The following is a 25,668-nucleotide window of genomic DNA, read 5'->3' as shown; positions in this document are numbered from 1 at the left end:
TATTGTAGCACTGACCTTCACCCTGCTTTCCAGAATACCCCAGCAGAGAGTTCTCCATGTACCTGCTTCACCTTTCCCACAGGAATTCAGCTTGGTGTCTCTGGGCTGGGTTTTTCCACTCCTGGGAATCTAGCAGTGCTCCTTGCACCCCCGGCCTTCTCCAGGAAGCCAGGGCTCGGGGCTTTCAACCATCCTTGTCAGGACTCTTTTCTAGTGAGACAGATATCAGAGGGGTCCTGTGGGTGATGCAGCTCAAGAAGAATGATGACATTAAAGTATTTGGTCTTTTCATGCGGGCAAAATGCTTAGCTTCTCATTTGCAGACAGCCATAGAGTTGAGAATCTCCTCTGATTGCTAAGTGTTGATTCAGGCGTTCCTATTACTAGTGCCAGGAAAAGGAAATTATTTGAAGGCAGCTTCTTTGTCCAGCCTTTCAAAAAATATTCCAAGAGAGAATTTGGGACATAGAAGAGGACCCTGAAATCACCAGAGGTGGTCCTCAGGAAAGATTCGATTATCACGGGGAGGGAAGGGACGTGGCAGAGAGAAAGCACAGTGATGCTAATCATATAGTAGTACTAACAGCAATAACCATAATAATACTTTTTGCACTTATTTGCCAGGCAGTTTTAAAGGATTTCTGTGCAGTAAATCTATAAGCCCAAAACAACCCTTTAAAATAAGTTGTTATTTTCTATTTAAATAAATCCAGTTGCTTTCCATTTTTTACACATGCAAGGTGAAGTAGTTTTCCCAAGGTCACATAGCTAATAGAAGGTGGGGCCATAATATTCTTAAACCATGTTTCCTCATTGGATTGTATGAGGCGTGGTGAGAAGATGACCCATCCTCCTACGGCTCCTTCCATGGGTTTCACACATTGACACCCTTTTTTCAGAACCTCCCTCACCCTTCACTGTTCTCTTTTTGGTCATTGGAGATAGAAAGTAAGGAAAGTAGACAAGCCTTCCAGAGGAGGAGACTTCCTCTTCATGTGCATCCCCTCATGTCCACTCTAAGGAAGGGGTTTGGGAGGGAGCCTCTCTTTAACTGGGAAGGACCCAGGAGCCAGGAGAGCCTGTCCTTCCAACTTAATCAAGGAGGTTCCCTAATCTTAGGGGAGGTTGCTGCTGCACCCCGTCCTGTCGTTTTTGGGAACAAGTTCAGGGGTGGGGAACGTCCAGTCCATGAACTGTATAAGGCCCAAGAAATCATTTGGTCTGTCCCTGCCAAGGCATTAGGGGTGAGTTAATTAAATGTCTGATTAAATATAGCAGGTTAATTTTTAAGTTGATAATTGTGTAGGGCCCAGGAATGATGTTATAAACATCCAAATGGCACTTGGCAAAAAAACGTTTCCCTACCTCTAAGTTAAAGGCTTTGATGTTGGGTCAAAGATGGTAGGAAAGAGGCCTCTAACCACTTCACAGGTGGAGTAGGAGAAGAGGTAGAAACCAACTCTCAAGACCTAGGGAGGCAGGATCTTAGCTCATTTCCCACATGAAACTCCTCTCATTTGTTTTATTGTTCCATAGAAACATTATTTATTTGTCTGATACACTTAGATTAGAAGAAGGGATGTGGGGGAAATAGTACTGTCTGCATCTTAAAATAACACTAAGAAGTCCTGGCTGGTGTTGCTAAGTGGTTAGAGCTTTGGCCAGCCCACCAAAGAGTCGATTCCCGGTCAAGGGCATGTACCTCGGTTGCAGGTTCAATCCCTGGGCAGGCACCTGGCTTGCAAGTTTGATTCCCAGCCCTGGTCTCTCTCTCTCCCTCTCTGCCTCTCTCCGTCCCTTCTACTATCTCAACAACAACAAAAAATTCAATGGAAAATTTATCCTTGGGTGAGGATTAATAAAAAATAAGGACTAAGAAAAGAAGCTATAAATATGATAGTATTCCTACCTTAATAAACTACAGACTCCTCCTTCTCTTCACCGTTTCTTCTGCATTACCTTTTGTGATGCAGCGATTAAGACCCCAGACACTGGAGCCGAGATCCTGTTTTGTGACTGAAGGCAGTTTACCTCTTTATTTCCTCATCTGCAGATTTGGAAAGATAGCACCAACCTCCGAAGGGGTGCTTATTGCAATGCCTAGTGCTTGCTTAGCAGTCAACCGTGGCTTGTTATGATCGTTATTGTCTCTTCTTTCCCATCTCTAGCATGCGCATATTACATGTAGCTCCAGGTGTGTCGCCTGAAAACAAAAATGAGGATGTTGTTAGGCAAACTGCTCTCTTAGTGGAGCGAGCACAGGGACTATTCTGTGTATTGGTGCATGAACCTATATCCACGAATATGTCATAGGTCCTGCCTTCCAGGAACTCACATTCTAATCAGAAAGATAAGCAAATAGATGGCCGGTGCTACCCACCATAGTAAACCTGGAGTCCAAATGGATGGAGTTTTGCTAAAAGAGACCAGAGAGGGAGAGACGGACAGGGCCTCAAATCGGTGATGGTCCCTAAGGGACAGTTAGGATCTTGCCAGTCAGAGAAGCCTCAGAGGGCAGTTCAGGTCCAGAGAACAGCAGGGCAGGAGGCTCGGTGGGGCCGGAGACTTGCAGAGTAGCTGCTTCCATGGGAATAGGAATGTCACTATTTATCTGGGCCAAAGCATAAGTGATACCAGTATCCATGCTGATGCAAACTGCGACTAAATAAAACCGTGTTAATAATACTACTTCTTCACACTTGTATAGCACCTTTACAGTTTACAAAGTATTTTTATTCACATTTTCTCACTTGTCCCTTTAAAAAGCCATGTTGAGGTAGTCAGCAGCGATGCTCTCTTATCTCACCTGGAAAGAGGTGACAGTGTGTGGGAGGCCACAGAAGCCAGCCCTGGCAGAGGGATCCCTTCCATGCTTGTCAGCGGCCTCTACTTTTTCCTCCCCTCGGGCAGGTGGGACGCTGCAGAAAGACACAGTAAGCAGAGAAGGTGTGACTGGCTGGCCTGGAATAGAGCTTAGGGCCTGGGAACCTCTGATTAGAGCACCCTGGAAGCAGTGCCTCCCCGGCTCATTGGGTTGAGGATGGTTCCTGTGATAAAACAGCTGCCGGGTAGCTGGCATCTACTTGGAGAATGTCTGCTGGGTTGGTCAATGAGTCTCCATTGTACCAAAGAAGAATTAAAGAACTGTTCGAGGGTCCTAGCCGATTTGGCTCAGTGGATAGAGCATCGGCCTGCGGACTGAAGGGTCCTAGGCTCAATTCCAGTCAAGGGCACATGCCTGGGTTTTGGGCTTGGTCCCCAGAGGGAGGTATGCAGGAGGCAGTCAATCAAACTCTCTCTCTCTCTCATCATTGATGTTTCTATCTCCCTCTTCCTCTCTGAAATTAATAAAAGTATACTAAAAAAATAATAACTGGTCAAGGTTAGGCTATTGATAAGAGGCTTCTGGAACATCTGTCTCCAGGTCCACTGCTCTATCACCTCAGAGAGACTCAAAGTAGCTTTGAGTAGATCAAAAAACAACTTGGCTCCTCAGTAACATTCAGAAGCGATCTTACAAACCTGAGGCCCAAGCGGGAGCAGAGGACAGCACTTGGGTGATGCTTCCATTAGCGCCTGTGTTCTGGGTGCATGGATTCACCTCATTCCCCAACAACCAGCTTCCCCCGCCTCTCTCCTCTACTGCGCCTCCTGCCCTGGCTCCTGCTGTTCTCTGGACCTGGACCGCCTTCCAAGGCTTCTGTGATTGGCAAATTCCTAATTGTCCCTTAGGACCCATCACTGATTTGAGCCCCTTTCCATCTCTCTCTTTCTGGTCTCTTTTAGTAAAACTTCATCCATTTGGACTCTAGGTTTACCAAGGTGGGTAGCACCTCCCCTTCAGTTTCCAGGCCCTTGAAGGCGCTCTGGAACCTTCAGCATGTACAACTCGAAAGAAGCAGCTCCCCTCTCTTCCCAGCTTGGCATAGACACAGCCACTTGGTAAGAAACCCAGAGGTGCCTCTGTGTTTTCTTTCCACATCCTTATAAAAGTCTTTGCTTACTCTCGTCATATCCTTTATACAAAAAAACCCAAACACTCTGCCTTCTTGGGTTTATGATCCTTTTTTTTTTTTTTTTTTTTTTTTTTTTTTTATCAAGGAGCCACAAGTCTGTAAAGAGGGTAGGCAGTGAAAGGAAAGCCAGCGACACTTTTTTCCCCAAAGGTCATTAAGCTAATTTTGCTCAATCTTTTCATTCGTGTTCAGCCTATTTGTATGCTCAAAGCAACACTCTTTTCTATACCTCCCCAGGACGCTTGCGGGGACTGGGATAGAATTTGTGACCCCCATGCCTTTACCTGCCCCCCCAAGGGTAAGGGGAGGCTGGGGGAAGGTCAATGGGGGAAAAAAGGAGACATATGTACTACTATTTGTAATACTTCAAACAATTTTAAATAAATAAATAAATAAATAATAAAATAAAATAAATAAAAAATAATAATAATTGTGTAGCAAAAAATAAATAAAAGGCCAAAGAAGCTCTCTGAGCAGCCCACTTGAATCTTCTCTTCCAGTGTACTTTCACTTTGCATGCTAAGTAAACTTCCTATTGTGCTAAAAAAAAAAAAAAAAAAAAAAAGAATTTGTGACCCCCAGGTCCAAAGCATTGGTTGTTATAGGGAATGGGCCAGAGAATAACAATGGGCATTGTCAGTCCTTTATGTCTATCCTAGCAATTGCAAAATCAGTGGAAGCCCAAGTCTGACTGTGGTCAGAGCAGCTGCTATAAGAGGGGACACCTTCTGCACACACTGTAGCATAATTTCCTGTTGGTGTGTGTGTCTGTGATCACTACTGCAGACCATGAGTAGTCACCATTAATGGGAAAAGTGCTCTTTGGAGATTTTTCATTTTTTTTTTTTCTTGATAAGGTACAGGTTTGCATGTAACAATTCATTCAACAAACAACGATTAAAAACCTCTGTACCAACCACTTGTAAAGGAATTTATGACAATAAAAAATACCATCTCCACCCTCAGGGAACTCCTAGTGTGGGGTAGGAAAAGGGGAGAGGAAGTTGACAAAGTAAGGAAATGTAATATTGTTTGGTATGTGCTCTGATTAAAAAAAAAAAAAAATGAGCCTAGATTTTGGTGGCAAAGGAGGAAAAAGGGAAAGGCCTGGTGGGAAGTGGTTTCTGATTAGAAATTGGCCATGAAAAGGACCAGAAGGGCATTCCAGGTGGTGAGCACAGCACATGCAAAGGCAGAGGGAGAAGCTGGTCTGTTGGGGAATGAGGTGAATCCATGCACCCAGAACACGGGTGCTAAGAGAAGTGTCATCCGAGTGCTGTCCTCTGCTTTCGCTTGGGCCTCAGGTTTGTAAGATTGCTTCTGAATGTCACTGTGGAGCCTAGTTTTTATTTTTATCTACCCAAGTCCACTTTGAGCCTCTATGAGATTAGCCTCTGAAGTGATAGAGCAGTGGACCTGGAGACAGATGTTCCAGAAGCCTCTTATTAATAGCCTAACTTGACCAATTCTTTAATTCTTCTTTTGTACAATGGAGATTCATTGACCAACTCAGCAGACATTCTCCAAGTAGATGCCAGCTACCCACCACCATGGAGGGTGATAAACATAAAGAAGAAAATAGAGAATAGAGCAGACATCTCGTGAAGCTAACATGAAGGTCGATAGAGATAATAATTTCTGCCCTAAACCTTTAAGGACCAAAATAGATAAGGCATATGTGCTTTGGAAAGCATAAGATGCTGTAAAAGTGAAAGCCCATTGCCTAATCCCTGATCTACGATGGATATCACTGAGACCTGGACATCCCTGGTCGCCACCCTCACACACTGAAGCTAATGAAATGCCTCTATCAGCTACAAAGTGCATTTGGGGAGGCCATGAACCCTAGAGGTCCTGGGTGTGTCTGACCTGAGCTTCCCAGAAGCATATTGATGCGCAATTTAAAGAAGAAATTGGAAGTGATCTATTGACCTGCGGGAGGGCCTGCACCACTTAACCCCGGGTCTGGGGAAGCTAGAGGTCTCACATAGAGGCAGTATTTCCCAAGGCCACATGATTGTGAAGGGGAAATGCATCCTGTCTCACCCCATCTGGAACCCCGTGAGAATGCCAAATCCACATTCGTAGGTGCCAGCAGAGACGCATTTGGCGTTCAGTGCATCAGCTAGTTTGTACTACAAAGCCCACGAGAGAGTACAGATCGGAGGCAGGATCCTAGCACAGTCCTGTCTCCTGTCTTGGGGTTTAGAGGGAGCACCCATGCTCTGTATCCTCCGCAACACCAATGCAATGGGAAAAATTTAGAGGTGTGAAATGGGAATCATTTTACTCTTGGTACAGAATTTTTTGTAGCCCAGACATCAAACTCAGAATCACAGAGTCTCCTGGCTTGGAGGGTGGCTTGGTGCTTGAGATTCTAGCCCAGCCTCTCTTGGTTGCGTAGATGAGGAAACTGAAGTCAGAGGCGGTGGCTCATCCTTCTCAGGGCCTTTCGGCTTCTCAGAAGCTGAGTCAATAATAGAATCCAGATTTCCTAACTCTCTATTATCTCCAGGTGTGTTTGCTAGTCTGAGGAAAGATTAACACCCCCTGAGGTGGTTCATAAAGGGAGGCAAGAATAAATGTAGATAAGGGCAATAGGATGTTTGAAGCATAATTATCTCCAACAATAACATTGGAACCACACAACGCTTCCTCAATGCCTTTAGCCTTGAACAGGCTTCCTGGCACTCACCTGATCACAGAACAGGTGCTGGGAACCCTGGTACCCTCCTGAGATAACTCACCTAATCCTCACAGCAGCTCTGTGAGATAGCTGCTTGTATTATCCCCAATTTGCAGGTAACTGAGGTACAGGGCAGTTAAACGCTTGCTCAGGGGCAGGTGAAGAAAGGAAAGGACCAGAAGGGCTTTCCAGGTGGTGGGCACAGCACATGCAAGGGCAGAGAGGCTGGAAAAGTTGATCTGTTGGGGAATTAGGTGAGTCCATACACCCAGAACATGGGCGCTAAGAGAAGCGTCACCCGAATGCTGCCCTCTGGTCCTGCCAAGGCTCAGATTTGTAAGATCGCTTCTGAATGTCACTGTGGAGCCTAGCCTTTATTTTTATCTACACAAATCCATTTTGTGGTTACAGATCCAGAGATAGGATCACAACTAGTTAAGTGGAAAAGCCGGAATTACTCCTACCTAGGCACGCAGGCTCCAGAGTTCGAGTTTGTGACCACGTAGGTACTCCACTGCTTGGCCTTCAGGCAGACTCCTCCCCTCCTGGGAGGAAGGGCCCAGTGTTTCTCAGACCCTCTAGGTGTTTAGTCAATTTAGAGAAAATCAGCAATTGACTCCAAGGCACCTAAACTCCCATTTTGCCTCTATGGACCCAGAGGTTTGGTGCCGTAGATATCAGATATGGAGTCTATACAAAGATCTACAGGTGAATCACCGTGAACTGGCGTAGGCCCACTCTGGGTCCTCTGAGAGCTTTTATTGTTCATAAAATTCACAATTCACGTGGGCCACTTATTGTTCTTACTCTGGTTACAGCTTCATGTTCAGTCCAGGGCTGTGGACTGAACCTAAATCCCTGGGATCTCATTTCCATCAGTAGGGCAAAACACCTTAAAAAAAGTGTTGTTGTTGTTGTTTTGTGTGTGTGTGTGTGTGTGTGTGTACATATATACATATACATATATAAACTCATATGTAACAATAGTAGAGTCCCATGTCCTCTTTACCCAGGAAGTACATTTTTAAAAACAAGTCAACTGAATTGTCTAAGGGAACATGGATCATGGTAGTGCTCTAGATCCTTCACAACAATCAGTGATCATTCTGCACATTTTCAAATGCAGGGGGCAAATACAAAGGCCATATTTTTGGCAACCGAAAACCACAGGACTTGGACCAGGAATTCTGGGCTTTAAAAAACTGTTCAAAGACCATTTTCCTTTCTCAGAATTGTTTACCCCTTCTGTGAACCTTTCAATCACTGTTTTAAATTATGACATCACCTGGGAACCTCCGGAGAGGTCGTTTGCAGAATATAAACCATGACGACATGAGCTCCTTGGTATAGAGCAAATTCCTGTTGTTGTTGGCAGTGATGATAAACATAGATCACTGGACTCCCATGACATCGGATTCTGTGCTGGCTTAACCACTCTGGAATTATAAGTCCCAGCAGCCCACCCTCAGCCTGGATATTAGTCATGTTCTTTGAAAACCTGCCTGAAAAGGCACCGTGGAGGCTACCAAGAGCTCTGGCTCCATAGTGGTGGCATCAGACAAGTCAGTAGAATCAGAACAAACAGGCTCTACTTCTGTCATCCCTGCCCTGAGGGCAGAGCCAGGCATGGACCCAGGCCCTATTATCCTGAACAGAATGTCACGCGCAGGCCATATGGCAGCCCCAGCAGGTCATCTGGTAGAATAAGCCAACGTTCCAAAGACAGGCTGAGTCCTTTGGCATCTCACTCATCCCCTGGAACCCCGAGCTCTTCCTTTGTCTGGGATGGTTCCTTTCCTGGAGGCCGGAGGGGAGCAGCCCTGCCTACTGGGACCACTGTGTGGAGGAAATAACAAAGGAAAAGACTTGTTACTAGTTAGCCTTGAGAGCCCTGTAGTCCTCCCTGAAAAAACGACACATGGTTGTCTCATTGCTGACATAGCCATAGCCATCTTCTGCTATCTATTGTTTTCCTTCTGTGATTGTACAAGGTTCCTATGTTTTATATTTTCACAAAGCTAGTCTTCATCTTTATCTCTTATGAAGTTGATGTGTTTGTCATCTGCCCGGATAGCCGATTCTCTCTGCTTAGATACGGGCTCATCCTCTCATTGGTCTCCTGTTATTTTCACTTCCAATGAAGACTGTTTCTAGTAGGACGATTTAGCTTTAAAATGTTACCTGATTTGAGTAAGAGGGAATAGACAAAAAGTTGTAGGCGAGGAGTCACTGGGAATTTGCTTCCAGAGCCATGGCTCTGATCAGAGGGCAGATTCTGGGATCTCTGTTCAGATTTGCATAGAATTTAGCAAAGACAGGTTAGATCCTGTTTTGTGTCCCTTCCTGCCCAGTTCCTTTTAAGTTAATTCCTCTTTGAATTTTTGATACTTGTCAGAAGCTTTGAAAATTCAGACTTAAAGTGAAAATGTTCAATAAGAGCTGCTTTAATTTTCAGGAAACTCCATTAAATAGCCAGCTTTCCTCATGCGTGTAAAATATAATTAAAATAAACACAATTGACCCAACTTTTTGGAAAACATTGGTTATAAAAGCAAGGCATTAATAAAGAACACAACAGGCTCTGGACCCCACAGTGTGCCCTTTTCTCTCTTCCATGGTACTTACTGCCACCTTTCTTTCTTATCTCTTCTATCAGAATCTAGCTGGGGAAAAAAATCATATAAATGTATTCATACTGACTTTTGGCTTATATTACACTCTAACACTACTTACTCTATAACTGGAAAAAGAAGGCTATCAGCCAAAGAAATGAATTTCCCATTGCAGAATCTCAGCATCAGCCAGCCATTAGGCAAGCTGACTTTTATTTTATTTTTGTTTGTTGGTAGTGGGAGTCGAGTAGGCTTCCTACTCTGCCAGTCCCTCGCGTCCTGCTCTTTAATCTCAGCAATGGCTCTACTTTCCTTTGTTCTGGGAAAGCTGCAAAATGGGCAGGAATATCAGTGGGAGGTGACAGAAATCACTCCTTTGGCCTGTGTTGCCCATCTGTCCTGCATCAAAGAGCACTTTGCTAATGGTGGGTCGGTATGAAAAGAGGCATCTGTTGTTGATTGTAAGAACCTCTTGGTTTTACAGCACCTGGAAACGCATGGACTGGGAGCTAATGAGGATTGTGTGCCAATACTGTAGGAAAACAATGGTAGACTCCAGGTGTTTGGAGCGATGGTGAAGAGGTGCTCACGGTGTGGCACCTGTGCCATGGTTGAGTCTGGTCCCGTGTACTACTTCCTTCATTTATTTATCCTCTGTTCATTAAATACTAACTAAGGACCTGACCTCCTAGGTGCTAGGCCCTGTGCCTGATGCTGGAGATAAAGAGAGTGAAATGCACTCTCTTCCTGGAGCAGCCCAGTTTGATAGAACAATTGTGAAAACAAGTAACATCACTAGGAAGTGATTAGTTCTATAATAGAAGTCTTTACATGGCATCATAGTGTGATCAGACATCCTGAGGGGACCAGAACAGTGTGGTTGAGGAAGAGGGATTTGAGGTTGGAGGAAGAATGAGAAAGGGGAAAAGTTCAGGCATGTTTGAGCTGGTGAGTAGACAATTTCCAGGAAGGGCATTTTAGAGAGAACAGTTTATACAGAAGACACTGCTTTGAGATGGGGAAGTATTTGTAGCTGAAACAGAAGCTGGCAAGAATCAGATTGTGGAAGAGCTTGTAAGTCTTGGCAATGAATTTGGATTTTATCATAGAGTCTTCAGGAGCCATGAAACTGTTTTTAGACAGGGAAGTAACATGATACTGTTTGTGCTTGGAAAGATCATTCTGTGGCTTCTTGGAGAATGAGGTCCAAGTTTAGGAAAGCAGAAATCAGTTAAGAGTGGACTCTAGCCCAGCTGGAGTGGCTTGGTGGTTGAGCGTCGACCTATAAACCAGGAGGTCAGGGTTTGATTCCCCGTCAGGGCACATGCCTGGGTTGCAGGCTCAGTCCCCAGTGTGGGGCATGCAGGAGGCAGCAGATCAATGACTCACTCTCATCATTGATACTTCTATCTCTCTCCCCCTCTCCATTCCTCTCTGAAATCAATAAAAATATATATTTTTTAAAAAGAGTGGACTCTAATACAATCACAAGAAAGAATCAGGGGTATACTGACAGGTTGGAAAAATGATAATGAAAAGAGAGAAATCTAAGATGACTCCTAGATTGAAGGCCTAAGTGACTAAGTATATAAAAAATGTCAACACAGTATTAATAATGGCTGTAATTATTGGACCCATACCAGGCCTAAAGGGTTTGGCTACAGGCTTTACATAGACTATTTCACTGAAAAATCATAATACTATTAGTGCTATAATCATCTTCACTTTAGGCAGGAAAACTTGAGCCTTTGAGAAGTGAAGTGGCAGGCATGTCCAAGGCCTCATGGCTGGTAAGTGATATTGTATGAATTTGAACTCAGGTTCTCTGAGCTCAGAACCTATGCTCTGTGGGGAATTTAGCAGGAGGACAAGTCAAGGCCAAGTATTTTAAGTTCCATTTTGCTCATACCAAATTCAAATTGCCTCTTTTACTGAGGTCAACATATCTAGCAGAGAGTTGGACAGCTGGGTCTGGAACTGAAGCATGTGGTCTGTGCTGGACATGTGGAATTTGGATTCCTCAATTAATTGGTGGTAGTAAAGAAGTTGGATATAATGTTGGCTGAATTTCAAAAGAGCCAGGATGGACCATGAAGAACCACATGTAAGGACACGTGTGTCCAGACGAGTTTGGGAAGGTTGTTGAGAAGGAGTAGCTAGAGAGATGTGAAAACTATGAAAGTCAAAGGTAGAGTTTCAAGATCTGTTGTTGTTTTGTTTGTTTAATGGTATTAAATAAATCTAAATTAGACAAGAGTCCAAAATACTAATCTTGCCCTGAGAGGTTCTTCAGGGCTTTGGCAATTTAGGGCACATGACTAGTTCTTTTGTTTTCTCCTGCCTCCAGAGTTTATTCACAGTTGTCTCAAGTATTAAGAACTGTGAGATATTCTTGCCCCAAGGGACTGAGAAGAAGCTTCCCTAGGCTTTGAAAAATTAGGAACTTAACCAGGCTAAGGATGGGAGAGAAGAACCACCCACTCCCTGCCTTTCCCTCAGGGGAGTGAGGGGATAAGAGATCAACCAAAGGACTTGTATGCATGCATATGAGCATAACCAATGGACACAGACAGGGCTGGGAGGGGGGGCGGTATGTACTGGGGGGTAAGGGCAGCCGGGGAGAGGTCAATGGGGGGGGGGGGGGAAGGAGACTTATGTAATAAGAATTTAAATTTAAAAAAGAGAGAGAGAGAGAACCACCCAGAAGTACAGTAGGAGAAAAGGCTTGGTGGGAATGGGTGGCATGACACATTCCAGGGCCAGAAAGATAGCCAGGGTGCTAGAAGCACAACTAAAGAGACAGAGATGCTCATGATAAAACTGGAGAGGGAGGCAGGGCTCAGAACACATAAGGCCACATTACAGAGATCAGGGCTTTCTCCTAAGAGTACTAGGAAGTTACTGGAGGATTATGAGGTTACATGATGACACTCATATTCTAAGAAAGATAATGTTTGCTTCACTTAAAAAGTGAATGGGAGACAAACAAGGGAAAGACAGAAAGGTAGGCAAAAGGGCAGAAGAATGTGATATACCGGAAGGCCAGGAATGGAAATGTTTTAAAAAAAAGCTGTAGACACTCACCTTGTGTCTAGAGCCATTGAGCAATTACATGAGACAGGACTGTTGCATTTAGTTACCTGGAGGCCATCAGTGACTTTACTGAAAAGGCAATATTGAGAGAGGAACTAAACTCAAGAAGTAAAAGAATGAGCAAGAGGTAAGGAAATGACAACAGTTGGCAATAATAAAACAGCTTTTCAGTGCCTGTGAATGGAAGGGAAAAGAGAGGTGGTGACTGGAGGAGAATCTGGGGTTTCTGGAGCTTTTTTTACACCCCCCCCCTTTTTTTTTAGATGAGAAAGGCTTGGCAAATTTAAATGCAGATGTATAGTATTTAATCAATACAAAATTATAGAATATTTAGAGGTAAAAATATTGATGTTTTCTTTTTCAGAAAAGACAGAAGGGGTTAGGTTTAAACACTTGGAGAGGAGTTGGGGAGTAAAATATCCTCTTAAACACAAGAGGAGGAGGAAAAACTAGATGATGATGCAGATAAATTGATGGATTTGGTAATGAGAAGGGGGAATGGAGGAAGTTCTTTTCGCTTTTATTTTCTATGTGGAGTAGCTGGCTGGGGCAGGACAGGGGTGGGGCTGGGGTGGAGACTGGAGGGAATATTGCTGTAGTGTAAGGGGAGAGAGCTTATTAGGGCCTTGAGGAAAATGGAAAAAAGTTAGGCTTAACTGATTAGGGGAGTGAGCACATCTAGTGGAGAAACATAGGATCCTCACAGAGTTTCAGGAGTGCTTGCTGTAGTTGGTGATCAAGAATTCCGTGATATTAACTACCAAATTGTTCCAGAGTATGGATGTCTTCACCAGTGTTTAGCTGCTGTCGGACAGGTGCAAAAAGTGAATGGCCGAGTTCATCCAAGGTAAGAACTTTGCCAAAAAGTCTGACACAGAGACAAAAGATGAGGGAATCCAGAGTATAGGCAAGCGTATTATTGAAATGATTGACTATGGGCTATTACCTATAAGATAGATAAAGTTGTATGTCAAGATTAGGGAAGGCTATTGAATTGGAAGAAGGGAGAGCAGTTAGTGGAACAGAAGGCTCTAAGGAGAAAGACAGGCAGTCATGGTAAAAGGGGTCATACAAGCAGGCTGAAAAAACAAGAGATGGGAATCAAAGCATATATTGCTTGATTTTATGATTATAGCTGTTAACAAGTCCCAGAGTGAAACCATGCACTAAAGTCTTTGAAATGTCTTTCTTAAAGAAAGTGACTGGGAGGTTATCAGCTAAAAGATAGGAGGAGAGGCAGAAGGTCAAGCAATTTTTTTATTTTATTTAATTAATTTATTTATTGGTAAGATCATGGGAGCCCGAGGTCTGGAAGAATCATTGGGAAACTGGGAGGGCTGACTCCACTTTCAGGTCCTGAGGTAAATGGCAGATGAGAGTCTAAACAGCCCCTTTTTGAGAAGTGACCTCTCCAGAAGAGAACTAGGCAAGAGCTATTCAAACAGCAAGGTATCTTCCTGGATTCTTTTTGGCCTGTGGATAAAATAGGTCTACTCCATTTCTGAATTTTCATTTCCTTTGGACAAATATAGCTTTCAGGGAGGCAAAGACTATACACCAATCTCTCTATTAGGGATTCATTAATTTCAGATGTAGCCACTGTGCTATAACGATGAAAAGAAATTACATTAACCTATCCTATAAATGCTCGTGCTTAAAGAATCCTGTTAAGTATTTTTTTTAGTTTGGTTCTGCTAACAACAAGTTTCTCAGTTTTTGTTTGTCTAAGACATCTTTATTTTGCCTTCATTTTTGAAGAATATATTCACTGGTAGAATTCTAGGCTGGAAATTTATTTTCTTTCAGCACTTTAAAAATGTCACTGTATGGTTTACTAGATTCCATTGTGTGTCTTGATAAGTCAGCTATCAGTATTGTTCTTCTCTGAAGGTAATATATGTTTCAGCTTTCAAAATTGTTTTTGTCATTGTGTTTAGCATCTTGACTATGGTGTGTTTAAATGTATTTTTCTTTGTATTTAGAAGTTATTAGAGTTTCTTGAATATTTGACTTGTGGTGTATTGTCAGTTTTGAAAAAGAATGCAGCCATTATCTTGTCAAATATTGCCTCTCTCTCTCTCTCTAATCTCAGGGATTCTAGTATGTTGTGTCTTTTCACATGATCCTGTGTGTCTCTTACTCTCTTATCTGTTTTTGGGGTTGTTTTTTTTTCTTTGTTCTCCATGTTTCTGTCTGATATTTTCTACTAACCCAGCTTCTAGTTGACAATTTCTCTCTTTAGCTACAAGAAATATGTTGCTAAAATAAATTTATTAAGAAGCTTCAATTATTGAGTTTTTTAGTTGTATGATTTTTACTTAATTATTTTTAAATAGATTCCATTTCTCTGGTAAATTCCTTGTCTTATCATCTTTTTTTCTTAGACAAAATAAACAGTTATTTTTTTAATCTATGTCAAATAATTCTAATAGCTGAGTTACCTATGGGCCTATTTCTATTATCTTTTTTCTTCCTTCCTTTCTTCCTTTCTTTCTTTCTTTTCTTCCTTCCTTCCTTCCTTCCTTCCTTCCTTCCTTCCTTCCTTCCTTCCTTTCTTTCTTTCTTTCTTTCTTTCTTTCTTTCTTTCTTTTTCTTTCTTTCCTTCTTTCTTTCTTTCCTTCTTTCTCTCTCTCTTTCTTTCTCTCTTTCTTTCTCTCTCTCTCTCTTTCTTTCTTTCTTTCTTTCTTTCTTTCTTTCTTTCTTTCTTTCTTTCTTTCTTTCTTTCTTTGTCTTGGTTCTTGAAATGTCTAGTAACTGCTGCTTGAATGTTGAGCATCTTATAAAAAATTGTAGTCTCTGGATGATGTTATTTTCCTCTACAGACGATTCACGTTATCTTTTCTGCAAGTAGCTAGAGTAGGAGGAGATAACATCTATCAAATCTAGCACTTAGCTTATCAGAGATCAAGTTGGAGTTTTTGTAAGGTTTGGTCTTGCACATGTTTGCCTCCTCTCCTGAGGGAATAGATCTTCAGAGGCCCAAATGAGAGCTTTAGACATTTACTACTAGAACACCTCCTTCTTGGTGGGTCCTAAACTTGAGACTGCAAAGATTTTGGCTTTTCTTTATAACTATCTTTCATCTTTATGCAGTTTAAGAATTAGCAATTTCCTTAATGTGAAATCAAGTACTAGGTGTGGGGCTCATTTTCTTCCACCACCCTTTACTCAAGGATCATGTCACTCAAACCCTGGCTGTCTTGGTAGCTCTGAACTCCTTTTAAGAGCTTTTCACATTATAATGTGGCTTTAACATCAGGATTGTATGGGAAAAGCTCATATAATACCCCAAATTACAAAATATACTGAGGTTTCGCTGTTCTCTGACTGAAAGGAATAACATATATGGTGTTATGTTATTCACTCCTTCTCCTTGGAGGCATCTACATCTATGAAGCTGTACCTTAATCCTCCTGGAACACCCCTAGCATTGTTATGATGGCATATGTAAACAGTTTTGCAAATAGTTGTACAAGATGAAAGAGTAAACATTTCTCCCCCCCCTTTCTTTGCATTTTTCCCCAGTAAAATATAACAATAATAGTCATGATAATATTCACAAAAATTTACTAGAGATTTACTGTGGACCAGGTTCTATGTTAGATATTTTATATATATTATATCATTTAATCCTTGGAAGAGCCTATGAGGTAGAAAACATAATTATTTCTATTTCACACTTGAGGAAACTAAAGCTTAAAGAGGTTAAGTGTACTTAAACAAAGTCCCAGAGCTGGGAAGTAAATGGCACAAGTAAGTTTAAACTTGGATTATTCTAATCCAGCCGTGGGCAAACTATGGCCCTCGGGCCGGATCCGGCCCGTTCGGCTGTTCTATCCGGCCCGTGGAGCCAAAAGACCGTACCCTTTTATGTAATGATGTTTACTTTGAATTTATATTAGTTCACACAAACACTCCATCCATGCTTTTGTTCCGGCCCTCCGGTCCAGTTTAAGAACCCATTGTGGCCCTCGAGTCAAAAAGTTTGCCCACCCCTGTTCTAATCTCAAGGTCTATGATCTTTTCCAACATTTTGTCCTGCCTCAACTGACCCTCTTTCAACATAGCATAGTTTCATGATTTTACTGAGTCCTAGAATTCTGAGATACTTCCTTAAATTAAGAACTCTGTCGTCTGAGGAGGTTTGCATGCAATAAATTTCCTTCATGGTACCTTTTTTTCAGGTATTTCCAGATCCTTTCCTCCCCGAAATCAACCTTACTTTGATATCATTTTACATTAAATACTTCCACTTATAATTTCTATGGCAAGTCTTAAAGTAATTCTTTTTTAAAAGTGAAATTTTTTTTTTTTTTTTTTTTTAGGATAAAGGAAGCAATTAGTGATGGGGCTTTATTTTTGGAGGATGAGATTGGTGGGGGGCAGAGTCTGAGGAGAAATTGCTTTCTGTGTGTCACATGAATGAGTTATAGGAAATGGGACTCAGCCTGCAGTTTGGCACTTGTCAATGAGTCAGCAGTGAGTCCACCCTCAATCTCAATGCTGGAATCAAGCTGTGACAGACACTGCTCCAGGTGAGGTCCCTCGCTGCCTGGCTGTCTGGGGCCTCGAGGCTCTGCCCACTTGAAGTTATCTGTCCTGGTGAAGAAAGATTCACTGAACTGTCTTCTTGTCTTCACGCAGTTATTTCTAAGTTTCTTCAGGAGTGATTGTTGTTTCTTAATTTTCCCCAATACCCTACAAAAAACACCCAGTGACTTGACTTCAGAGAATGACGCTTGGGATTAATGTCATAACTGAATTTGGTTCTTAGGGCAACACTTTTGTATTTTTACACTGCTTCAACTCTCTGGGGTCTTTATAAATGGCAAGACACCGTGGGAAAGCCAGATGGGAAGACGCTGCTTCAGGAGAAGTGGTAGGTTGACAGAGGTCATCTTGCCGTGATTGAAAATAGGTGCATGTGGCAAGAAGACTAGAACCAAGTCAGCATGTTGTTGGGTTAGGATGGTAGGATTGTGGGTTTTTATTTTTTACTTGCCTTTCCAGGTTTGATAAGGGCTCAAATTGTAAAATTTATTCTAAAAATAACCCTGTAGTATTTTAAAATAACTATTCATTGAGGGGGGGGGGGGCGGGAGGGAGCGCACAGAAATGGCCAAACAGCTTTAATATCTTTTTCCCAGACCCTTCTTGGACTTTTAGGATCATCTTGGTCATATGCATGGTGTCCAGTAAAATATGGGTAAGAACACCCAGCTGGTGTGGCTCAGTGGTTGAACGTTGACCTATGAACCAGGAGGTCATGGTTCCATCCAGGTTAGGGAACATGCCCAGGTTGTGGGCTCGATCCCCAGTGTGGGGCATGCAGGAGGCTGCAGATCAATGATTCTTTCTCATCATTGATGTTTCTATCTCTCTCTCCCTCTCCCTTCCTCTCTGAAATCAATAAAAATATATATATTTAAAAATGGGTAAGAAGGACTAACTGCTCAGAATCTGTTTATGCCCGGCAGTTAGTTCTTTTTTATTCTGTAGAGAAGGTGGTATTATCCACACATTAGAGATCAGGAAACTAATGCTCAAAGAGATTAAAGAACCTTTCCTGTGTCAATCAGCTAGTAAGTGATGGAGTTCCAACAAGTCAGAATGCCAGCAAAGTCCACACTCTTTTCACTGAGTACAAAATGATGCTGCCCAGATCCTGCTAACTTACTGCTGGATTCATTATTCATTAAGAAAAATTGTATTGCAATATTTTTCTCTTTTTGTGTAAAAGTGGGATTCTAAAATTCACATAGACTTGGCTTTTGACTTTAGGGAAAGAGAAATATTGAAAGCATTGCATAGCATATATGTGCATCAGTGTGTTAGACATTAAGAAGATAAAAGAGGCATAGTAAGTACCTGGTTGAGTGTTTGGGCTCCCCCGGAATTTGAAGTGATTCGCATCCTCTCCCCTAAAGTTCTTGTATATATGAAACTAAAGATAAGTCTTAATGTTTTACTGTTTCGTACAATAGTTGTGACAGTTTTGGTCAAGGAAGGAGTATTATTATTGCAAAGTGGAGCATTTACAGCTTCACAAAAATACCCATCCTGTTGGCCCAGCAGGGCCCTAATTTATATTTTTAATAAATGGATACCATTTAAAGATTTTTTAAAAATTGACAACTAATATTATACTATGCCGTAATTTTAGTTGAGATATTGACATACAAGATATTACACATTGTAAATGTACATTTTGATAACACTTAACATATGCATACACCTGTGAACACCACTTCAATAAAAATAATGAATGTATTTATTATCCCCAAAAGATGTTTTGTAATGCTATAATGAAGAAAAAAAACCATCATCGAATTTGATGAAAAGACCCTAGAGGGGACTCAGTTGATGTGAGTCTGGACTGGACTCTACTCATTTCCTAAATAGCTCCATGAAATTCCGTGAGTCCCTTAATTTTTCCAGCCCTTAGTTTTCTCATCTGAAAAATGAGGAGGTTGGACTAGATGGTCCCTAAGGCCCCCTATGGTTCTCAAGTTCAATAAAGCTAAGAGGACAGATGTACTTAGGGTATTAGTTTGTGTCCAAATGGTTTTATGTAAATATGTAGACATCCCCAGTGGTCTGGCGGCAGCTGTGCTGTTTCATCCCTGCCCTGCTTTGCTTGATTGATTGATCACGAAATCATTTAATTTCTTTTCATTCTCTTTCACACTGATTCAAGGTCATTCATGCCATTGCTTCTTGTTGGTGTTACTAAGCTTGAAGAACTGTTCTACTTAAGAATTTTGGGCTAAGGCTTAAACAATGCTGGGAATTTGGCAATGCCTTAAGCAGCGATCAGATGAGGGGACAGGACCATCAGCTCTCCAGATCTTTGTGAAGCAGCCTGTGCATCTTACGAGGGGCAGAGGCAAGCTGTACTGGATGTATTTCAGGGCTGGGGGCAGGGAAGCAGATTGGAGTTTAATTAAAATTCTAATCCCAACATTGCCCATCTTCTTGCCAAGTCAGCAGCCAGCGTTTCTGTTGGTGGTTCCGGGGATTTTGCTGTGATGCCATACATAGTTACCTCAAAAACTCTTGCAAATGTACCTAAAACTTCCATATGCTCACCAGATGCTTTAATCAGGCCTGGCACGCTGCCATCTTTTGCCTGTGTTTTCAGAGATATCTCCTTCACCACGGCCAGGGCTCCTGGTGGGAGGAGGGCATCGAGAGAGCTGGTGGTGAAAACTGAGCTGATTACAAATAAGAAAACAGGTTCATCACAGCACAGAGGTCTTTCCAAACTCTTCCTGTTTTCTAGGTAGTTAAGTGGGATTTCTGAGGAGGGGCTGCTCTGACTTGACCTTGGCCCACCATGAGGTTCTTCCTGCTTTGTGCCTACATGCTGCTCCTGATGATTTCCCAGCTGAGGGCAGTCAGCTTTCCTGAGGATGATGAACCCCTTAATATTGTTGACTATCACTGTAAGTAATCTACAGAACATTCTCCTTTTCTAAAAAGGAAGCTTTTTTGGTTTTGATTTTTCTAAGTGTTATTCGCTTTTAGAAAGAGAGTTTTATATGCCTTAAACATGTTTTGTCTATTAATTTATCCTCAGTTGTGTTCAGAAAAATGGGACAGTTTTGTTGGGTGCTTTTCTTTAACAGCCCATATACAGGTTATATATTTTCTGTTAAAAGAAAAAGACCATTTGCTGACATTTACCATCTTTGATTCATTTATATTCAAGACCCGAAGAGAGGAATTTAGTTAAAACCCTTCTACAACTAGTATATACAGCTAATCAATGCTGTCTATTGATTCTTTAGCTCCGTAATCCTGACTGATGGTTTAGCCCATTTTTACTTGCAGATTCAAGGCAATATCCGGTTTTTAGAGGACGCCCTTCAGGCAATGAATCGCAGCACCGGCTGGACTTTCAGCTGATGTTGAAAATTCGAGACACACTTTATATTGCTGGCAGGTAATTTTCCTCTCGTTGGTTTATTAGATTAAAATTCTTTTCTCTCGTGGTGCTTGCATTAATGTGTCTAGTTCATGAAAAACTAATATGTGATTGTGATCAAAAATTGCAAGTAGCCAAAAATATTCATAGAGAAGAGCCAGTGCTGTGTGCCAGGAACAAAATACAGAGCAGCAACCTTCAGTGGTGCTGTTTTATTACTGCCATCAAGAAATCATACATAGTTCTTTATTCCTAAAGCAGCAGGGGGAAAAAAATCTTTCTTTATTCTTTTTTAACTTGGAATTATTTGAGCAAATATTAGAAGTATGTCTATGCTAATGCTAGTAGCAGCTGACCCATGCCTGAGGAGAAGAGCTTTCTTTGCTCCCTAACCACAGTGATATATAAAAGCTTCCCACTAATGAAAAAGTACCCTTGGTTGACTTTGCTGGAGACAGAGAAAATCCAAATGATCTCCAAAACACAATAAAGGCAGATCTGTAAAAATAAAATAAGAAGCGGCTTAACATTTTTATGCATTCACAGGCTATGACTTACTGCCTTGTTTCCAACAGGGATCAAGTTTATACAGTAAACTTAAATGAAATCCCCAAAACAGAAGTAATACCAAGCAAGGTAAGCTAGTGTAGTTGGCAAATTTATTTGCATTCCCTCAGAACTTGGCTAATGCCCCCCTCCCCTCCCAGAATGTTCGCACTCCAAAACTGAGCTTTGGTTTTGCTTGGTTAATGCAGAAACTGACATGGCGGTCAAAGCAACAGGATCGAGAAAACTGTGCTATGAAAGGCAAACATAAAGTAAGTAAAGCAGACAAGTGCCTGCTCCATTGTGTCTTTCTGTGGTCTTGATCCCATAATGTCAGAGTATGGAATGTCTAATATTAATGTAATTGCTACTTTCTTTAGGATGAATGCCACAACTTTATCAAAGTATTTGTTCCAAGAAACGATGAGATGGTTTTTGTATGTGGTACCAACGCATTTAATCCCATTTGTAGATTCTATAGGGTAAGTATATTTTATATGTTGTGCTTTTTTTCCATCAATTTTCCTTTCTTCACTAGTATGCTGTCAAAGTTGAATCCTTTCTGCTATAACCTAGTAATTTGTTTTATCACCAATGCTATGGAAGAATAAAGACAGAATTCTTCAAATAGAATTTCAGTACAAATAAAGCAGTATTGCCTTCCAGCAGGTACATTGAACAGATTTGACACCAATTATTTATTTTTCTTTTGTAGTTGAATACCTTAGAGTATGATGGGGAAGACATTAGTGGCCTGGCAAGATGCCCATTTGATGCCAAACAAACCAATGTTGCCCTTTTTGCTGGTAAGGTTCTTTAGCATAATGAATATAAATGATTAATGACATTGAAGGTGCAGAAGGAATTTAATGGAAGAAAAAGAGCTCATAACTAGGCTAGCTACCTTGGTATAGGTGTTTCAAAGTCTAAACCAGCCTTGGGCAAACTACGGCCCGCGGGCCGGATCCGGCTGTTCTATCCGGTTCTCTTGCTCTCCCCTCCGCTCCTTTACTTTGAATTTATATTAGTTCACACAAACACTCCATCCATGCTTTTGTTCCGGCCCTCGGGTCCAGTTTAAGAACCCACTGTAGCCCTCGAGTCAAAAAGTTTGCCCACCCCTGGTCTAAATGCTATGTAATTTTTTTCCAAAAAAATAATTAAAAGTAGGCATATTATAATATAGTATTCTGACACTTGGTTCTGTTGCTGTCTAGGCCAGTGACCCTGAATACGTTGCTTGACTTTTTGATGCTTAGATTCCTCATCTGTAAAATTAGGTAACACTATGGGCCAACCTGTCACAGGTTGCTTATGAGCATCACGTTTAGCTTTATTTCTGTATATGGGAATAACAGATGAAAGCGCTCCAAAGAGTATAGCATACTATACAGGGCAACACACTACAGAGTAATTGTGGTTATTTTACTCAAATTATAACTTTGGTTTCAGATGGGAAGCTATATTCTGCCACGGTGGCTGACTTCTTGGCCAGTGATGCTGTTATTTACCGAAGCATGGGCGATGGATCTGCCCTTCGCACAATCAAATATGATTCCAAATGGATAAAAGGTAACTTTGAAGAGCAGTGTTGTGGGATCACCAAGGATAGTGGGATGGCTGAGTGAGAACAGGAGCTCTGGTCATCAGGAGATTCTATGCATGGCTTTATATTGTTTATTTAGAGCAAGGATGAGCTCCTTTCGTTGTGAATAGGGGCATTGACAAGGAATGAAAAGATCCATAGCCAAGGCAAGAAAGTAGACTCATCCAGGATTTTATCTTAGGTGACTTAAAAAAAAAAATCCCATTTCAGTGTGCCAATTCGCCGAACTCTCAATGCGCATGATACTCCTTGCCCACTCTCATCTATTTATCCTGCAAAGGTAACAACAATGAGAGTCGATTAGGTCATATCTGCAGAGTCATTTTGTTCTTTGGAGTCTAGAAATCAAGATTTTTTAATTCTTAACATGAGAGGCTTTCTTCCCTACTTAAATAGGTTAATGAATAAATCTGTTGAAACAAAGACCTTTGCTATGGTTCAGTTCCCGGTAGGCTTTTTACAGTCCATTAGCTGACATTAAAGACTTCGTGTCCCCTGGAGCTTCAGCTCACCCATGTCGGGGCTCCTCAAATTCATCAGCGTGTCCGAGTTCCCATTGGCTTGAATGTAGCTACGTGACATCTGTCAGTCATGCCTAGCAGTCAGGGTCAGACACTAATTGAATTACCTTTTAAGAACCAGTTTGTTTCTCATTTTCTTACAGAACCACACTTTCTTCATGCCATAGAGTATGGAAACTATGTCTATTTCTTCTTTCGAGAGATTGCTGTGGAACATAATAACTTAGGCAAGGCAAGTATATGTGCTTGACTTGTATTGTGGACTTGTTGTGCATGGAATTGAGCCCACGTTGGTAGAGATATGGCCTTTGCATGTTTTTCTCACTATGTTTAGGGCCAAATGAAGAGAGGTGGGCAGCTTATCATGAGAATAATTGCTGAGCCATGGCTTGGATGGGAACAGCAGCCTCAGGCCTTGAGAAGACTTCATGTTTTCTGGCTCTGCAGGCACCCTTGAACTGTGGATGCTTCTTTAACTCTTTAGCAATCCATTGATAGTTTAGTGTTTCCCTGTGTCAGAGGCAGGATGGAAAGTAGAGGCCCTTGTTTAATTTTGGGTGCTTTGGTAAAAGCCCATATGAGTTTAAAGTCTTGCCACCTCTTCTGGGCCAGGCTTAAGGAGGGCACACTTCATTAGCAATGTGAGAAGCAAAGTGGGAGACAAAGTGCGGGAATGGTTTCCATTCAGCCAGTTCAGTAGCTCATGTCTAAGGGAGCTTTTTTGGCAGAACAGGTAAATGGCCCCTTTTCTCACAGGTAAATCTAGTTTACACCCCTAGTCTACTGCTCCCTAGAGAGAAGACTGCTAGATTCTTCTGAACCTGATACATCTTTAGCTTTTCTTGTCCCTCCCATGCATAGTAGCTTTTGTTTTCATTCCCCTCCATGTTCACAACCCCTTCCTCTGCTTTGTCCCTCGGGCAGGCTGTCTATTCCCGTGTGGCCCGCATATGTAAGAACGACATGGGTGGCTCCCAGCGGGTCCTGGAGAAACACTGGACTTCGTTTCTGAAGGCTCGGCTTAACTGCTCTGTCCCCGGGGATTCGTTTTTCTACTTTGATGTCCTGCAGTCTATTACAAACATAATGCAAATCAATGGCGTCCCCACGGTGGTTGGGGTGTTCACCACACAGCTCAACAGGTGAGAACAGATCCCGGGCAACTCAAAAGACCTTCTGTCCTTGCTGGTGGGACCCACGAGTGGGCCCGTTGTAGCCTGACGGTTTTCTGATGGTTTTCCCCTTTTTCAGCATTCCTGGGTCTGCAGTCTGTGCATTTAGCATGGATGACATTGAGAAGGTATTCAAAGGACGATTTAAAGAACAGAAAACTCCAGATTCTGTTTGGACAGCAGTCCCCGAAGACAAAGTACCAACGCCAAGGTAAAGAAAAAGGATGGGAAGGGATTTTTGTCTTTAACAAAACCATCTGGCCACTGGAAGCATCCATCCTCAGCGAGCAGCTGGGCCAGCTTCCCATGCTGGGAGGGGTCTCTGTGCAGGACTACACAGGAGTCAGCCCCACAGTCCTGCGAGCAGGTGGAGAACCCACCGAGTCAGGGAAATAGCATTGCTCTCTGGGTGCTGCTCTCTCTTCTTTTTCTCTTGACCTCTTCTTTCAGAATGGACACTTACTCCTTAGATACCATTGATGATGCCGGGGAACACACACACTGTTTTCCTTTCAGGCCTGGCTGTTGTGCAAAGCATGGCCTTGCTGAAGATTATGAAACCTCTATCGGTTTCCCAGATGAAACCCTGTTGTTCATCAAATCCCACCCCTTGATGGACTCTGCTGTCCCACCCATTGCAGAGGAGCCCTGGTTCACAAAGACTCGGATCAGGTAAGGCTATGCAGACATGGCAGCCCCTTCCACTCACACCTGCTCTCCCTGTTGGCCTCCTCCTCTGACCTGGCTCACTTCCTCCCGCAGGTACAGGCTGACAGCCATCGCCGTGGACCATTCCGCCGGACCCCACCAGAACTACACTGTCATCTTCGTTGGCTCAGAAGCTGGCGTGGTACTTAAAATTTTGGCAAAGACCAGTTCTTTCTCTCTGAATGACAGCGTATTACTGGAAGAGATTGAAGCATACAACCATGCAAAGTAGGTATATTTTACGAGAACACTCTTCAGCACTGCTCAAAAATTTCCGGACTTTATTTCATCTAGTCATTTCCTTCCAGCCCTCTAAATTAGCAGTGGTTTGTCATATTAGTGTTTTGGGTTTTGTTGTGTTTTTTTCTCTCACTGAAATAAATCCTGGCTTTGTTTTCTTCCTGAGTCCACTAGAGCTTGGAGGTGGGCAGTTGATGAGTTTAAAAATAATCCAGCCCTTGTATTTCACCTGTGGAAGATGAGAGCATTTCAGCACCACCCCTCCTACCTTGTAGATCAATTTCAGGATGCTACACACAGCAGACAGAGGCAAGCACACACACATACACAGGCACAAACAGAATATAATTCTTCCAACCACTGATAGACAAGATTATTTAGACCAGTGGTCGGCAAACTGCGGCTCGCGAGCCACATGCGACTCGCGAGCCGCGGTTTGCTGCTCTGTTGACTAATGAGTTTGCCGACCACTGGGATAGGGGCTTAATCACAAGGAACAAAAACAGCCTGTAATTATTGGAATCGAGAGTCTAGGTCATTA

The 25,668-nt window shown here is 42.3% G+C and overlaps 1 protein-coding gene across 10 annotated transcripts in view; it reads left to right on the top strand.

Annotated features, from left to right (window-relative positions):
* SEMA6D (semaphorin 6D) overlaps nucleotides 1-25,668 on the top strand; it is a 606,507-nt gene that overhangs the window by 572,128 nt on the left and 8,711 nt on the right. For all 10 annotated transcript variants that reach the window (XM_080642311.1, XM_080642310.1, XM_080642313.1 and 7 more), the window contains 12 exons: nucleotides 19,690-19,852; nucleotides 20,241-20,352; nucleotides 20,910-20,970; nucleotides 21,090-21,152; nucleotides 21,261-21,362; nucleotides 21,596-21,686; nucleotides 22,333-22,452; nucleotides 23,151-23,239; nucleotides 23,932-24,149; nucleotides 24,259-24,390; nucleotides 24,696-24,851; nucleotides 24,942-25,115. In XM_080642311.1, the coding sequence (XP_080498437.1) occupies nucleotides 19,744-19,852; nucleotides 20,241-20,352; nucleotides 20,910-20,970; nucleotides 21,090-21,152; nucleotides 21,261-21,362; nucleotides 21,596-21,686; nucleotides 22,333-22,452; nucleotides 23,151-23,239; nucleotides 23,932-24,149; nucleotides 24,259-24,390; nucleotides 24,696-24,851; nucleotides 24,942-25,115 (1,427 nt within the window). In that variant the 5' untranslated portion in view covers nucleotides 19,690-19,743. The remainder of the gene's footprint in view (nucleotides 1-19,689; nucleotides 19,853-20,240; nucleotides 20,353-20,909; nucleotides 20,971-21,089; nucleotides 21,153-21,260; nucleotides 21,363-21,595; nucleotides 21,687-22,332; nucleotides 22,453-23,150; nucleotides 23,240-23,931; nucleotides 24,150-24,258; nucleotides 24,391-24,695; nucleotides 24,852-24,941; nucleotides 25,116-25,668) is intronic.

This window comes from Plecotus auritus (genome assembly GCF_963455305.1).
Source record: "Plecotus auritus genome assembly, chromosome: 1".
NCBI classification, from domain to species: Eukaryota; Metazoa; Chordata; class Mammalia; order Chiroptera; family Vespertilionidae; genus Plecotus; species Plecotus auritus.
This window is presented reverse-complemented; position numbering and strand designations above follow the sequence as displayed.